Source organism: Sinocyclocheilus anshuiensis, unplaced genomic scaffold (genome assembly GCF_001515605.1).
Source record: "Sinocyclocheilus anshuiensis isolate Anshui unplaced genomic scaffold, SAMN03320099.WGS_v1.1 scaffold659, whole genome shotgun sequence".
Lineage (NCBI taxonomy): Eukaryota > Metazoa > Chordata > Actinopteri > Cypriniformes > Cyprinidae > Sinocyclocheilus > Sinocyclocheilus anshuiensis.
The window spans coordinates 1,043,421-1,061,711 of record NW_015549698.1 but is presented as its reverse complement, the minus strand read 5'-3'; the positions used below and the strand labels follow the sequence as shown (position 1 = coordinate 1,061,711).

The 18,291-nt window shown below is 37.1% G+C and overlaps 2 protein-coding genes across 3 annotated transcripts in view; one reads left to right on the top strand and one right to left on the bottom strand.

The window, feature by feature from the left end:
- The window catches only part of LOC107660514 (cyclin-dependent kinase 19), a 58,265-nt gene extending 49,633 nt beyond the window's left edge, over window positions 1-8,632 (bottom strand). For both annotated transcript variants that reach the window (XM_016449835.1, XM_016449836.1), the window contains exons 1-2: window positions 8,403-8,632; window positions 4,113-4,188 (exon numbers count right to left, since the gene is read on the bottom strand). In XM_016449835.1, the coding sequence (XP_016305321.1) occupies window positions 4,113-4,188; window positions 8,403-8,530 (204 nt within the window). In that variant the 5' untranslated portion in view covers window positions 8,531-8,632. The remainder of the gene's footprint in view (window positions 1-4,112; window positions 4,189-8,402) is intronic.
- Window positions 8,633-9,211: 579 nt separating this feature from the next.
- The window catches only part of LOC107660518 (S-adenosylmethionine decarboxylase proenzyme-like), a 12,648-nt gene continuing 3,568 nt past the window's right edge, over window positions 9,212-18,291 (top strand). Inside the window, exons 1-3 of the mRNA XM_016449838.1 lie at window positions 9,212-9,526; window positions 16,096-16,182; window positions 18,062-18,188. Of these exons, the coding sequence (XP_016305324.1) occupies window positions 9,417-9,526; window positions 16,096-16,182; window positions 18,062-18,188 (324 nt within the window). The 5' untranslated portion in view covers window positions 9,212-9,416. The remainder of the gene's footprint in view (window positions 9,527-16,095; window positions 16,183-18,061; window positions 18,189-18,291) is intronic.

Sequence of the window (18,291 nt, the reverse complement as noted above, 5' to 3'; positions counted from 1 at the left end):
GCAACAGCTCTACACTGGACGCGACAAAGCGACCGTTGCAAATCATTTTAACGTTGTGTCAGTACGTCATAAATAGAACAAGGCATCAGTTTAATGTCGGGTTTTGTCGGGTCGCGTCGAATCCAGTGATTTCCAGTGAATCCACTGATTATAATGGTTCTACTGTATTAAAGCCTGTGTGGTTAAATAAAAACGTCATTCATATCAATTCATGCATCACCTAATTTCATCGTGACATATAGGGCCTGGCCTACAGAAAAGAACATTTATGTTTAATCTATCTAATAGTGTGTTGGTCATACTATACAATGATTTATAGCTTGTCTTTGTTGAATAATACAGAACATAAAGAGCTTTAAAAAATAATTGCATATTAAATCGCAATATTGGCAGAAAAAAATCACAATTCGATTATTTTCAAAATCGTTCAGCCCTAGTTGGAAAGTCAATAAACTGCCATGTAGTAGTGGCCAAAAGTGATGTCCGGCCTATGAAATTTGACATCTTCACCATTAATAAAAATAAAAAAATGTGCAAGATTTTGTAAGCATATTGCATAGTTGCTTAGTCAGTTGTTTTATTTGTGATAATAATGCAATGAAACATGCCAAATTGTGCGGTCATAGTTTTTGACCATGCTGTCATACAAAGAAATTATGAACACATGCAAAAACAAGAGGACCAATGAAATGTAAGTAACATATGTTATAGGGTATATGTTAGGTTATATGTATATGTTATATATGTTGGTGCTTTCACACCTGTAGATCGATTGCTTTGTTCCGAAACAGGGATTAAACTTATTACAATGTTGCTTTTTATTCTTGGTGCGGTTCGCTTTCACACGGCAATGTTTCTAAATGGACCAAATTTGTTAATACAAGTCACGCGCGAGTAAACTGTTCTCTCATTGGTCAAAGTTCCACGGTTTATTTTCCGGGATTCCACTTAGCTGTCGCGACAGCTTCGCGGGCTTATTGTTGGGGTTTTTTGTAGCTGTCGTTATATTAATTTATCACTTTGAGCAGGAGTCCAGGATTCATCGGGAAAACATTTTTAAAATGCACCTACTAGGAAGAAGAGCAATAAGACGGCATTATAAAATGAAAAAGTGCGCTTTTTATTTTGAATGGCGAAGACGTGCTCACCCACAGACATTCACAGGTTCATTTTGAAGTATTAGCAAAACAACAAAGCTAATGCTTTTCACAGAACTTACGTATTTACCCATCATAAATTGTGATATAGCCTGGTTCGTTGGTCCGTTGGATCGGATTGCTTTCTCACTACAACCGAACCGCTCCAGAGTTCGTTTTCAATCGAGCCGAGACCACCTCCTTCAGGCGATCTCGTATGGGATTACAATTCTACCACAATTCTGCGCGTGAAAGATCATATTTTGAGCACGCAAAAGTGCGTTTTGCACGCGTGCGAACTGAGTTTTGTGGAGAAAATGTTTGTCTCGCAAAGAAGAAAGTAGTTCGAGCGCACGAAAATCAATTTTGCATTTAAAATACGTTTTTGGATGTGCGCAGACCTTCTCTTTTGCGCGTGCAACGTTTCACTAGCTTGCTCACCTGATGCCCGTCCTCAGTGCTCGCTAAATGCGAAATTTTACTACACTTCAGTATGTTATTCTTATTAAGTAGGGGTAATTTTTTAGGATTCTATACTTCACCAAAGTCTCTGAGAACCTGACAGCTTGTACTTCTGGAGACTCCCGGTAGGTTGCAGTTCTGGAAAATGGTGGCGCTGGAGACTAAATGGTTCCTGGTGATTTCACACCTAATTCTTCGACACCTGAATATAAGGTGTTTTTCACTTCCAGCCTTCATGAACAATAATATATAGGTTATAAGTGATTAAATACAAGATTAATAGCAGTTAAGATTGATGTTGTTTGGAATTGGTCAAATGTGCTTGGGAAAAATTATAATCAGAATATCAACTTGCATAATAATTATGCATGCACTGTATTTTTCCTCTTCTGCTGTCGAGGTAATGCAAGAAATGTTGTGATTGGTTGTCAAGGCAGCCAATCAGAATTTAGCAGCCTCGTCTCTGATTGGCCGGAATTATGGCATTTTTTTAACACTGGGTTGTGTTGAGCAAGTCAGCCGTCGGCATTTAGAGAGCATTGAGGGCAGGCATCAGGTGAGCAAGCTAGTGAAACGTTGCACGCGCAAAAGAGAAGGTCTGCACACATCCAAAAACTTATTTTAAATGCAAAATTGATTTTCGTGCGTTTGAAATACTTTCTTCTTTGCGAGAACATTTTCTCCACAAAACTCAGTTCGCGCGCGTGCAAAACGCACTTTTGCGCGCTCAAAATATGATCTTTCGCGCGCAGAATTGTGGTAGAATTGTAATCCCATAATCTCGGACCGATTGTTTTGGCGTGGATCCGAGCGCGATTGCCGTGTTCACATATGCCCAAACGAACCGAGCTAAGGGGGGAAACGCGCCAGGTTCCGAAACAACAGCCCAGGTGTGAAAGCACCCTAAAGTGACTTCTTCATCCCTTTAGAAACTTTTTTTTTCAAAAGCCTAGCAACAAAATCAATTTCTTGGACAAAGCTCATCTACATTCCGAGACTCTCCCATGACGTCATAAAGGCGAGTTCAGTGATCTATAGAAATATAAATATAGAACAGTGAACTCACCTTTATGAGGTCATCTAGCAACAATAAGTGACCAGTTTTAGCTTCTTTCAATTGAAAGCAGTTGGCAACACTGGTCAGTGTTTTTTTGTCCTTTGTATTTTAATGGTTTAAGTGAAATGTGGGGTCATCGAAAAATAAAAAATAAAATCCACACATCACTTTTGGCCACTGTTGTGTTTGGTGGGGTTAGTGCCACAACATGTAAGACCCTGCTTACAGTGTCATCACCGGTGCATTGCTGCATTTTTCCAATTTTCCAGCCAAAAAAAATGTGATTACTACTTTAATTTCTGCAGTTAGAGCATTGACTTGTTGAGTGGAAGAGGTTATTACATTTCTTACTTTGTCTGTTAAACAAAAAAAATGACTTTTTGATCTTGACGATCAAGTTTGTATCGTTTTATCAACTCCATATTATCCATATTATAAGTCCAATATGTCATATCTTCGCTGGAAATTGTGTGTCTCCTCCTCTTTGCTGCCATCTTGTTACTCCTAACTAGGTTAGGAGACCTCTTCAGCTCTCTTAAATAATTTAGGACCTGGGACCTAGTCTTAACACTTAGGGACCTTTATGAATCTCTCTTATTCTTAAGTCTAGGAATAAGAGTAAAATGACCTCATTCTTAGAATTTGTAGAAAAAAAACATCATTCTTAGAATCCTAAGACACACTTTTTTAAAAAGGAAAAATTTTACTCTGAGCGGCTTTATACATACGGCCCCAGATAGCTATTGAACTTCACTGTGAACAAAGCTCAGGATTTTACTGCCAATTCTTACAAACCAACAGAACGATTGAGTCACTGGCTGCATTCAAACTAGACTGACTCACCAGCCCCATTCAAAACACACCTCGCTGAATTTCTCTCCAGGATTCACTATTGCTTCATGAAACCTGAGTCTGTGACAGGTATTTCTCTCATTTTGGTACAAAAACACAGGCAAAGAAGATAATAAGTAGCAACAAGAATTTTTGAACTTTCTGTACATGTACAGAAAGAAATGACTGTTTTACAAATAGTACATGAGCTGGGCAATAATTAAGTGCAATTAGGATTACACAAAGCTAACACACAAAACAATGACAATTTATCATGAATACAGTCATACGGGCCTTGTTATTTCAAATGGAAAGTAAATAATTTGGGGAAAAAAACAACATGACAACAGAGTTTCAACCTTGTGGTAGTCATATGATAATAAGGATTTGCGTGACCTAACACACATATACAGCAGCCTAATATTTAAGAAATATGGTTATATTTTCAAAACAGTGTTAAATTGCATTCATTTATTGCAGTTAAGAGTTCATAGTGCTGCATACTTGCTGGATTCCTCTCTTAATGAATTACTGTACACATATTTTTTTGTTTTTAAAAACTGATGGCTGATAAAAAAATAATTGTATGCAACGTAGTTAAACAAATTTGCTTTTAAGTAACTCACAGCAATTTCCCTGCAGGCAGACATGGAAATACCAGTGCCTTCTATCTGTTTCAGTGCATACTCCTTCTCATCCTTCCTGTAAAAACACAAACACAACATTACTAAAGGTGAGGAAAAACAGCTACGCACATACCGTAAATATACCATTACAACACTTTTGAATATGAATAACTCTATTAAACAACTATCTGTTGTATTTCAGTAACTTACATTTAAGACATGAATAACAATATATTATGTATTTAATTAATAAATCATAAAGTAGTAACCATTAAAAAGTGCTTGTTTACACAATAATGTACTTTAATTTTTGCTAATATAATAAATAAAATACATTATGCTAATAATTAAATAATGTGCATTGATATTGATATTACCGAATTAAATAATAACTTTTCTCCAAGTTAGAGTTCATGATTCTACCAAAATCTCTGTGAACCAATTTCTTTTTTGTAATGATGACTGATGGCTGAAGCAGTATTTTTTCATATTTCTCATCTAGTTTACATGATTACTCATGGTTATTGATTGATTGTCTGGTGAATAGAATTCACTATTTAAATATCCATTTTCTCAAAAGTAACTTCACTTTTCTTTGCAATGATTTTTAACCAACCGACCAAAAACTCTTTAATGAGATGTACAAAGCCCTCCTCAAGTTCACACAGGTGTAGTTCATTACATTAAACTATTAATATGTCGCACTAACATTTCAGATCCACAAAATGTTTCCTTTTGCCTTAATTTCCAATACAACATTATCTTTTATTATTTCAAAAATATACTCTGTAAAACATTTAACATGCAAAGTGTTCTTGAGCTACCTTTCTTAAAAGTAAACAACACTTGTTTGCATGTTTTGTTACCCAATGCAATGAAATGCAAACATTTTCCAGGGAAGTGCTTAAATACCTCTATAATTAGAAGTAATTTTTTTTTTTTTCTGTGAATAAGTACCAATTTTGTACCAATATATGATATGAACTCAAGGTGTGGTCACGTTAGCCGTTGTTCTGAGACTTTTCACAAACTACATCCAATCAATTAACAAAGAATCCAGATGTTCTGGAATTTCACATGAGGGCAATATGTTTCAATACCAAAATCCACAGCCTACTTGTACTACTCCAGGACCATGGTTGGGAACCACTGGCCTCATCTAGCCTAACTAAATGAAATAATTTTTTTTACTCTTCTTCTTAATGCATCTTTTTTTTTTTTTCCACCTGCGGTTCACACATATATGTGACCCTGGAGCACAAAACCAGTCATAAGGGTCAATTTTATTTGAAATTGAGATGTATACATTATCTGAAAGTTGAATAAATAAGCTTTCCATATATGTATGGTTTGTTAGGATAGGACAATATTTGGCTGAGATACAACTATTTGAAAATCTGGAATCTGAGGGTGCAAAAAAATCTAAATATTGAGAAAATCATCTTTAAAGTTGTCCAAATGAAGTTCTTAGCAATGCATATTACTAATCAAAAATTCAGTTTTGATATATTTACGGTAGGAAATTTACAAAATATCTTCATGGAACATGAAGATATTTAGTAAATTTCTTAATGATTTTTGGCATAAAAGAAAAATGGATAATTTTGACCCATACAATGTATTGTTGGCTATTGCTACAAATATCCCCCAGCGACTTCAGACTGCTTTTGTGCTCCAGGGTCACAAATTGTAATTTAGCTACATGTGAGCAATTCGATCACTATTCACACATAAAAAAAACTCCAGCCTTACAAACCTGACGTGCTTATGAGCGTCAACATGAGCTGCACTGATGATCAGAACAAACAGCCAATCAGACACCAGCATACTTTCATCTGTTTTTATCATGATATAATCACATGTAAGACTTAAAGAGTGAGCTGTTCCTAAACCACATAATGTCATGTCAAAGGCAGACCTGCTCATGTTTCATGTTCAGTTATCTTTGCCATGTAAGTGTTTTCTGTAATGTTGAAGTTGTTGTGCTTGCCATTGTGCTGAGGTTGTGGTGGCTCTACATTAATGAAGACAATAGTGTATGTAGCTTCACTCAATGTTAAGTCAGTGCAGTGATATGTAACTTATTATTGTTCACTGCTTTTATATGTAAACGTGCTATGCTAGCTACAGAACCTTTTTTTTTTTTAAAGGTGACATATCATGAAAATCTGACTTTTCCAGGTTGTAAGTGCTATAATCAGGTCCCTGGTGCATCTACCAACCAAGCAAACGTGAAAAAGATTAACCCAGTAACTTTGTTTTGGTAAGCCTTTTTCTGCAAGTGTTTGAAAAAAATGAGCGCGTCCGATTTCGCTTCCTTGGTGACGTGGCAAAGGGATCTCATTATAATATTACCGTCCCTTAATCTGTAAGTTTACACCCACGGCGCCGTTATTGTGTTTTCGCAAGCGACAACGGTGTACCAGCTCTAATGCCATGGAGAAAGTTTGAGCAAAACACACTAACTGTAAACATGCGATTTATTTCCCAGCTGTTTACCTTCACAGACATAACCCACTGTTTTTGTAACTCATGTGTGTTTTTAAGGTAAACTTGTGTGTGAATGAGAACTTAGTTTAGTACTCACGTGCTGTGACAGCCGCTTTCTGTGTGTGTGCTTCGGATGTGTGCGCTCCGAAAACCGTATATCAGAAGTTTAAACTCATATGGTGCGCTCGGGTATTAATGGCATAGAACTGCCGCCATATTTAAACCGCATGATTTCAGCGCGATAGACATGATAATCAGAACCAAAACAGATGTGCTTAGCAGGTACGAGCTGTAAAGGCGCAGCTCTATTCTGGAAAAGGGGGCGGGGAGCAGCAGCTCATTTGCATTTAAAGAGACAGGCACGAAAAACAACCTGTTTCTGCTTCCACTCAAAATAGGCATTTTCAAAATGATATAATAGATGATCTGTGGAGTATTTTGAGCTGAAACTTCACAGACACATGCTGGGGACACTAGAGACTTATATTACATATTGTAAAAAGGGGCATACTATGTCTCCTTTAAAATGTACACCATAATCCAACATTAAACACTGATTCATCTTCACTCAAAAATACAGACTTGAATATACTGGAATCTACTCAATATAATGGAGCTGATGTAATTGAAAAGAACATTGACTAGGTTCAACTAAACTGGTATTTCTGAAATTAAGACATATTTAATGCAAACACTTGCCCTAAAATATTGAATAAATTCAATAAGACATTTTTTCAGTGAAAAACAAGGCAGTCAGAGTTGAATGCGTCTGAAACACTGCTGCTTTCACATGCATGCTCGTCATTTGCTAACCCTCAAGTTGGTACAAACCTGTACGAGTTTCTTTCTTCTGCTCAACACAAAAGATATTTTGAAGAATGTGTGTGAATGAACAGCTGATGGTCCACAATCATGTCCAGCGTACTTACTACTGTTCAAAACATCTTCTCTTGTGTTCAGCAGAAGGGTGCTGCCTCGGTTAACAGCTTTCGTGCCAGTTTTGAGTGTGTGATAAATAATCTAGCATCAATATCAGAAATTCTAATGAAATAGGTCTTTTCATATTACGTTTTGATGTGATTGCTGTAATATGATTGATCTGAATCACTTATTCTATTATATAACACTGTTGTAATTGCTTGAAGTCTGTGGACATTAAGCTGTGCCAGCAGAAAATAGTTTTGCAGCTGAAGGCGAGCAACTGCCTCAGAAACATATGATCACCTCGCTGTCACTAGGGTATTTTTGTATAGGACACAGTGTGACTGGCAGCATTTCGCATTGGCATGATCACCGGTTATTGCTGCATGTTACTCCTAGCCCCTGCATGCATAAATGAACACACACATGAACTCTTGAACACATAAGCATACGAACTCCTATGCCAGTGTGCATGCAGTGTAGCACTTCTGCACATGTAAACATGCATTTCTGAACATCTGCGACGCTTTCAGGAAAACGAGAACTTCTGCACAGATCAACACGTGAACTCCTGCAGACACTGCACTGCACAAATGAACGCATGCACGCATGACATCCAGCACAAGTGCATTTCTGAACACACGGACTGCTGAACAACGAAGCATGTAAACTCCCGCCCATATGAACGCATGAACAGGTAAGCACGTGAACATAGCAGTGAAACATATACATCACGCTGGTTTGGGGGTGGACCGTTTGAAGTGCGCCCATGAAAACAACAACAATCGCACAGGGGCAGAGATAACAGCACAATTCCCCCGGTACACACACACACACACACACATGCTGTCAGCAGTGAGTGAAACGCGTGCATCTTACCCGTCTTTACGCTTCGCTTTATAAACATGCCCGTATGTGCCGCGACCCACTTTACAACCTTCATATTCAAACAGATCTTCCACTCTCTCCCTCTCGGCGGCGAGCTTCGTTTTGAAGTCGTGGTCCATTTTAACCCATAAATGTTTCTTAATTTACAATAAAATAAAATTTTAATTATTACATGCATCAATTAAATGATCCGATCGTTTTATTACCCCACCATTTCCTTGTTTGGGATTTTGGTCGGATCCGCTTAATGATCACGTGTTCGATGACGTATGTTATTGTGGCCGATTGCCTTCTGGGAACTGTAGTGTACTCCGATCAATCCACCGGTTTGAGTTAACGACGGTAGGTCGCCTGTGAACTACAACGCGCAAATCGCGATGTTGGACGTCGTTCCAGTCCCTTTCAAATGTTCGAGGTTGTTGGAATATTCAACCTTTGCATTAGCTGTCATTCTAACAGAAGTACGATAATAACTCTGGTCCTCAAAACGTTTGGTGATGGTGTAAAATGCACAAGCAAACCATATTTTGTCTTCAACAGACTAGAGAATAAACGGGGACCAATTATCAGTTGCCTGTGTACTGGCGCAGCGTTTATTCGCCTTTACAAGGGCATTATATACAAGCTGTGCTACTACAGTCTGAGCTCATACCTTTACGCAACCGCCAATTTGATTGACAACAGCTACAGCCAGTCGTTGCTGACATGAGGGCGGCTTCTTGGCCGTGATTGGCCGCAATGCGGATGACGTCGGCGGGTAGGTAATAAAAGCTCCGCGCAGGCTGCCATTCTGCGCTTACACAGTATGGCCGGCGATATTAGCTAGCGCTCGCCTACGGTATTCTCTGTAAAAGGGAAGACGGTAAAAAAAAAACAAGGCAACTACATCTGGACTGCTCAAGGACTGTAACTAAGCTAATAAATTATAACAACCAACAAAGGACTAATTAACTGGGATTCCATCCGACGGTTTAATTTCTGTTGTTGGGGTCTGTTTGTGTCACGATGGAAGAGAGCAGTGCACACTTCTTCGAGGGGACCGAGAAGCTCTTGGAGGTGTGGTTCTCCCGAGAAGACGAAAGCAAAGGACCCGGGGATCTGCGCACTATCCCTAGGTGAGTGAACAAGTCCGAGCTGGGACTGGATTGAACCGAGCCAGACAACCAGCGGCGCCCTATCGCTTAAAGCATGCATACACCATCAGTAATGTCACCGTGCTAGTTCTGAGAGCTGCTGAGTGACATGTGGCTCTGACACCTGAGCAGTGATCAGCAGTTTTGACACCATCCCCCTTTACGCTCATTCATCTGAGCTGTCAGGACTGGAGCTGAACCTGAGCCCCAGTGAGATGTTTCCCCTCATACTTCTTCTTTTGGGCATACTTAAACTATTCCGAGTCGTCATGAACAACATCAACAACATATTGAATCAACGTCTGGATAACTTACAGGTTTTGATCTGAGTCTGGCCCTGTCTGTGTCTCTCAACATCGCTCTGCAATGTCCATCCGTCTCTGGAGTCGTGGCTCGGATCAGCCCTGAATCAGTTATTGATGAGCTGATCGATTGATTAGCCAGTGGCTAACTTGCAGCTAGCTGATATGGCGCCATAGCAAACAACACAGTGCTTCTGTACATATGAATGCATACTGGATGCTATTGAGTCCTTTTGTTGACGTTGCGTTACTAGCTTTATTTTTTTTAATTTCCACAAAGTTATAGGTATTTAACAACAACAAAAACGAATCTTTGAAGACTTGCGATTGCAGTTGTGCTTCACCATATACGACTGATTGCATGCCAGAGCTCTATTTTTGGGAAGAATCATGGCGCTTGATCCTGCGCCGCAGCCTCCGTGTGAAAGTCACGCGTCTGCGTCACACGTCGTAAGCTCCGCCCATGTGTTGTGATTGGTCGGGAGTTCTAGTCGCTCATTGGTTGGTGTTATATGTGCGCAGACAGCTGCGGCGGTGCGCATGCGTCTCCTGCGGACTGCGAGCTGAAGAGTTAATGCGGACAGAAAACAACATTTTACAACATTAATTTAATGTGCAATGTTAATTTCTTGATGTCTAGGCTATATGTAATACAGAGTTATAATTGCAAATGACAAAATATATTTTAAAAATAAATAAACACTTTATGTGGAAGTTCACTAATATGTGTGCATTATCATTTAGCAAAGTAATGAACATGTTTATTGGCTGATACTAATATTCTCGAAATAGTGGCGGAAATATCGGATACTGCTGTTCTCAAAATATTGGTCTATTACTACAAAAAAAGTCCTGTATTAATACTACGATGCCTGCCAACAACAAAAACAATACATTAATATGTTTATAGAGCTGGGTAGTAACTGGATTACGTAATCCAATTCCAAAAAATTAAGTACATGTAATTGGATTAAATTACATTTTGAAATACTCGTAATCAGACTACAGTTACTTTTTATGGATTACATGATTACATATTCACTCAATAGCAATAATGTATTCATAATTTGTGGATTATCACTAATTTTTCATCTTTTATATTTTACTTCCCAAAATAGCCTACCGCTTATATACACTCAAAGTCTTGCAGTTTTGTGGACATTAACGCAGAGATCAGTCATTAGTTTGGTGGATACACAGCATCTGAGCACTAGGGCTGTCAAAATGACTGAAAAACTAAATTAGAATTTTCTACTTAAATATGATCAAGATTAGAATTACAGAGCTCCGGACTAATATTTGAGAGCAGCGGCACCAGCACCACTAAGATCTGCAGATGGTGGCGCCAGGAGCAGATTTGGTAGCGCTGTGCGGGAGTATTAAAATATAGATAATTTAATCATAAAATTACTATTGTTTTGCATGAATAAGTGTAGTTACTAATAATATTACATGTTAATTTCTTGTTTATTTTGTTTGTTTATACAGATTTGACAGTAAAGCACTAAGCTTGAGTTAAGATGCATACAAAATTTACTTTTATTAACAACAGTAATAAAAGTGCAAAATCTAATTTTTATATAGAAAACCATTATTCTTCTAATATATGGAACTGACCAACTTCAGTGATTATGTGATTTAGTAGCAAATTGAAGAAAAGTTTGTTTTTCAAGGCACTTTGTGACTTTTCTTTCTTCATTAACAAAAAAAGTGTAAAAATCTGATTTGTTGATGATTTGATATTTTATAATAGTGATTTTATAATTTCAAAATATAGGGGAAAAAAGTAGAAATGAATGACTAATAAGCCAATAAGTGCTCCTCCACTCTAAAAAATGCTGGGTTGTTTCAACCAACTTTGGGTCAAATATGGACTAACCCTGAATTATATTTGAATTTAAAAGGCATAATTTCAGTTAGGGGTTAAAAGCGTTTGGCTTCTCTCCTGAGGCCACAAGAGGGCGCATCAAGCAAAATATTACTAATGCACATTTCTTCAAAGCGTAATAAAATAACATGACTATCTTTGGGGGAAAAAAGTGCATAATGTTTAAAATAATGTTTATAAACCAGCAATATATTCAATGAACAACGTAGCAGCGCCGCATCTAGTGGCTTCAACTGGATAGGCTAACAAAGCATTAAAATGCAATGACACTTACATCGTCGTCGCATCTCGTGCGCCACTGATAGGCTGCCTGACGGCTGACGCAGACCTAAAATACGAATGCAACGTTTTTGCATTCGAATGTGAATTTTTTTTTTTTTAATTTGACGAATATTCGAAATCTGAATTTTTTTCGACAGCCCTACTGAGCACTGGATTTACAAAAATCTTTTCAAGATTAAGAAGTGTTTCAACATTGCATCAACTACTGATGAACGCATTCATTCTTATTTGAATTATTACAATTTGGGAAACCTAGACGTAGTATAATGTTTAATGCACTTCATGTTGTTGATAACAACAAATGGAATATATTTTCTTACTTTGTTTTAAATATTTTTATATCAGTATGGTATCCAATTTAAATCAATGTGATAAACGAGATAGGTCTAAAGTAATCTAAAAGTAATCTGATTAGATTACCTAAAATGTGTAATGTAATGGATTACGTTATTAACTACAATTTTTGTCATGTAATTTGGAGTCAGTAATGGACTACAATTTGTAAGTAATCTACCCAGCTCTGCATGCTTCCATAAAGTTGTGTTTTATACTATTGATCTATTGTACTTATTTTCATAAGGTCCAGTACTCTATAATGTATAACTCTAAGTCAGTTACAGTCAGCCTTCCAGCTCATGTAGAAGCTAGGTGTGTAAAATATGAATGAGTGAAGACATCAGCGCTCCTCTGCTGCATCTATAGTAAGGTTTCTCAGAACTGAAAGCTGATCTCTGTGGTTTCTCTGGGTACGGCTGTCAGGTTGAATGATGAGGGCTATTAGTTTACTTCCGGCAAAGCATTAACACACTCAGAGATACTAGAAAGAGGATCATTAGAGTCTGAGCACAGCTAGTTTCCAAATAAATCCAGCAGGCCGTGTAACTGCCCCTCGTCTTCCTACAGCGCAAGGAAGCACTTTACTGAGCTCAAATCGGCCTTTTTAATAATTCATAACTAGCATTTTGTGTGTCCGTGATAGGGTTGCAAAAAGGTGGAAAATGTCCTTTCCAGGATTTTTTTTTTTTTGAATATTCCAGGGATTTTTGGAAAGTTTCCGGAAAGTTACCGGAAATTTTCCACCCCTTTGCAACCCTAGTTCTTGATACACACAGTTAGGGATGGAACGATTACCGGTTTGATGATAAATCATGATAAAATCCCCCACGGTTAGTATTACCGTTTCATATTTTAATTATCATTAAAACCGTATATCCAATTACCACGATTTGAACAACTCGCAATAAATAGGCTAAATACTGTGGCGCTCTAGGCTAGTTTCGAAGTCACGAAGAAGAGCGCTTGAGCGTTCGGCTGAGTAATGTAAGTGGTTAAATGTACTTGCACATCGGCTTTTATGATGCGAGATTAATGTAAACACAGCCCACTGCGAACACTCTTGTAATTCGCTTCAACCTTTTCGAACTTTATGAATGATTATTTTAGGTTCAAGTGGTGCGTACACACAATAAAAATTTAACAAATATCTAATTTCTAATGTTTTCTATGCAGATTAAATAGGTGCAGCAGTCATAGTGCAGCAATCATATTTGTCCGTCAAAATGCGCTGAATATGCGTTCTGTGTGAATGGCTTGGGTTCGGTTTTAACCTAATCAAGATCTTCTACGCATTGAGCTACTATATATCGCTAACATTTTGAATAAATAACGCAGCAACTGCGCGTCTCGTGGGCTAGACTAACAAAACGTTAAACTACAACATCACTTACAACATCATCACCGCATCTCATGCGCCACTGATGACGCTCCCTGATGCACACCTAACATTCGATTGTACTATTTTTGCATTCAAATGCAAGTGTTTATTTTAAATTCGACTAATATTCATTTTTTTATTCACAATCTCCTCATCACAGGCAGGTACAGCACTCAATTCAGCATGTGTTCGTGTTTGTGTGTGCTGTCTGCGTCACTCATAGCACGTGCCTATATCGTGCGCCATATCGAAAAAATGTTATATCGTTATCGAAGAAGGTGTACCATCGATAAATATCGATACCGTTTTATCGCCCAGGCCTATGCAGAATCATTTCTCGATTCGTGATGCATCGATTTATTTTCTCAGCCCTATAATACTGCTTTGTACACGGAGGTTATGGGAAACAGCTGTAATTCTACTGTTCCAAAAGCGCCACCTGCTGTCAGAGAGTGGATTTACAGAGACTTAGATTTACATTCAGCCTGTGTACAGTTTTTATCTGGGCAAAAAAACAGACCCATTTTGCATGCCCTGCTGTAAATTTTGACCTGTTGATGAAAAACAAGCTTATGTGGATTCTACACACTTAAACAATTCGGATAAGGTAGCCTATCTAGAATTATTTATGGAGCAGATTAAATACATATAATTATTTATTATTAAATGATCATTTTGACAACTCTTTTCTTGAAACGTTTTCAAAGCTTTATTTGAACATTTCGTACATGCTATTCAGTCATGTTGTCTTTTAAAATCCGGACATCTTTGGTAATGTTGTAGTTTTAGTGCTTGTGCAACAAAAAGTAATTTTGTTGATTGTTTGTTGATTTTAAATACAAAACTTGCTGAAACGATTTATGTGTCAGTACTTTTTGAACATTTCCAGTACATTTTAAAAATACCGTGATAATTTAGGTCACAATAATCGTGATAAGAAATTTTCACACCGTTACATCTCTACACACGATCCAATATTTTCACAGTTTTGTGTATTATTTGTCAATTACAGTTGGAGTGGATCAAAATATTTTGATTAACTTTATCTTGGTTTTCTTCTCCTATTATGCCTCCTATTTTATATCAACAATTTCACTTAATATATTACAGTAATATTAATCTTAAACTGATTTTTGATTCATGTTTTTGTATTAGGGCTGCACGATAAATCGCATGCGATATTTAATGCGCATCTTATCAGTAAAGCCGGTTCTGTAATCAGCGGTAAATCTCCATCACCTGCGGGCTTTCACATTGAGCAGCATTAACTACACAGAGCCGTTGTTCACTGACAAGCTGCGCAAAACCACGATCATATTTTAAAACCCTATTTTGTATGGTTTAGATTATAATTATTTCTAAACTACAAATTTTGAACAAAACTACATTTATAGTTAATTACACCACAAATGGGACATTAGTCCCTGTAGTTGAAGAAACACTAATACATCATAAATTATGTATGATTATTGAGAGGAAACCTAAAGCTGTGTATTACTAGAGACTCGTGTTGCTTTCTTCTTTGTGTAATCGAAACGGTTTGACTTTGTCAGGCGTGTGACAACTGAATCAGTTTTTTAAGAAGACTTACGTCGTCATCTTGCCCAAGATATTTATTTGACGAGGTAACAAGTATAGTCCATATGTGAAACTCACTCAACAGAGATTGATGGGTCTTTTGAATAAATTCGAGTGGGGTAAGTTTGAGCAAATTCGTTTTTTTCTTTTGGAGTACTTGACTGTGGCGATCACAGCTTTCTGTGGTCAAATGTTTGTATAATGACACAAAACTGCATAAATAATTGGTGTAATTGGCAGAATTGTGTAAACGTATTGTATTATTGCAAAATAAACCCTCATTTTATTCAAGACTTTGATTGCCATCCAACAGGCCACCTGAGCTTGTGCCAAATGTGTGAAATTTGACAGCTCTACGACACAAGTTCAACATTGCCGCAGAGCGAATGACCTCAAGAGATGCACCATGAAATCCATACAATCTGTGTCCGTTTGTGCTCTATAGTCAGATAGTCAGTTATTTACTTATTCTTTCCAGAAAATGTGACTGTCTAACTCTGCCTCGTTGGAAACGTTTGCCATTGTTCCAGCGTTTGGAAAGTGTTATTTTTCACATAATAAGTAGTACTCAGATTCATGCAGAAAATAATAAAATCATGTTTGCTAATTAGGGTTGCAAAGGGGTGGAAAATTTCCAAAAATCCCTGGAATGTTCCAAAAAATCCTGGAAAGTTTCCAAAATTTCTGAAATGTTTCCGAAATTTACTGGAAATGTTCCACCTTTTTGCAACCCTATTCCTAATAATAACTGAGGTCTTAATGTTTCTCTCTCTCTGTGCCTTTTCAGATTTGAGTGGGACAAACTTCTGGAGAATGTGCATTGTTTGATTATAAGTGTGACAAAGACTGACAAGCAGGAAGCTTATATACTCAGGTGAGCTATTGATTCGTCAGCACAACATTGTGACGACGCTGTGATCCTTCAGCCTTCAAACCGCTCAAAATCAACAGCATTTTCAAGATTTCATTCACATCACACCACTGAGAAACGGAATCAGAAAAGTGCCGTGGGTTATTCGTAGCGACGTTACAGCCCAAACTGATTTACAGATAAATTGTGAATGTTGCGCAATTCGGAAATGCGGCTTAAAGAAGTTAGATACGTTGCAAATGTCATTTCATGTTGTTTTTAAAAACTAAATCGCTCAAATGAAACATGTTACACTTTATTTTGAGGTGTCTTTGTTACACTGTAATTATACATGTAGCTACTAAGTTATATTTATTAATTACATGTACATACTGTATGGTTAGGGTTTGGCTTAGAGTTACTTGCATGTAATAATTATGCATAATTTATTGTAGTCCTGTCAAACGATTAATCGCATCAAAAATAAACGTTTTTGTTTACATAATATATGTGTGTGTGTACTGTGTATATTTAGTATGTATATATAAATACACACACATACAGTATATATTTTGAAAATATTTGCATGTGTATATAAATGTATTTATATTTTTATATTATATATAAATATATTTAATATATAAACATAACATATTTTTCTTAAATATATACATGCATGTGTTTGTATTTATATATACATAATAAATATACACAGTATACACACATATATAAACCAAAACTTTTATTTTGAATGCGATTAATCGTGATTAATCATTTGACAGCAATAATTTACTGTTATTATAATAGTAAGCATATGTAACGTGTTACAAGGACACCTTAAAATAAAGTGTTACCGAAACATTTTACTGCGAGTCCTGAATGTTTATCACGATACTGATGCTGATTATTAATGTGCTGATGCTGTTTGCACACTGAATCTCACAGCAGCGTTTCAGCTTAGAGATACTCACAAGCTGATAAGACTAATATGAAAGGCATCTGTGTGTCATGGAGGTAAATGATTCAGAGTACTTGTAAACGCGTCCTGCTAAGGATGACGGACGCTAAGCCATTTATTTGGTCTGAGAGACGAAGGGTCAAAGCTATTCATAGCTGTCTGGAGAGAAAAAAGCTGCATGGATTTTTACTTTTTATTTACAATTCTGCTGAAATGGCTTTAAAGATCCTGAAAGTTAAAAATAAAGCGTTCAAACAAGGAAGAATATTTAATCATTAGCATAATTTTTATTTATCTTTGTAGCACCACTTGCCATGCAGTGGCTTCCATAGACACATAGTGGAAAAGAGTTTTGAGCTCATTTATTAAAATGGACAGTTCAAGAGAACTCATTCCTAAATTGTGACCCTGGAGCACAAAAGCAGTCTTAAGTCGCTGGGGTATATTTGTAGCAATAGCCAAAAATACATTGTATGGGTCAAAATTATCGATTTTTCTTTTATGCCAAAAATCATTAGGATATTAAGTAAAGATCATGTTCCATTAAGATATTTTGTAAATTTCCTGCTGTAAATATATCAAAACTTAATTTTCAAATATTGTCCTATCCTAACAAACCATACATCAATGGAAAGCTTATTTATTCAGCTTTGAGATGGTTTATAAATCTCAATTTCAAAAAATTGACCCTTATGACTGGTTTTGTGGTCCACGGTCACAAATGGCTTAACTCTAAGCATTTTTGCTATGGTCTGTAATGGAATGAGCGAGTGTAGGGGAAAATGCATTAAAGTCATTGATATTCAACAATGTTGATTCATTTTATATTAGCAAAAATATTAAGGTAAATATTGTGAATGCTTCACATTGCTGTAACAATGATCCATAATTTAAAGGATTAACCCCTCCTTGGTGATTCTCTCTCTCTCTCTCTCTCTCTCCTAGTGAGAGTAGCATGTTTGTCTCCAAGAGACGTTTCATTTTGAAGACATGCGGAAGCACCCTCTTACTGCAGGCACTGGTGCCACTGCTGGAGCTGGCTCGTGAGTACTGCGGCTTTGATGCCATCGAGGTACGACTCACACACACACACACACTCACACACTCACACACACACACTCACACTCACACACTCACACACACACTCACACACACACACTCACACACTCACACTC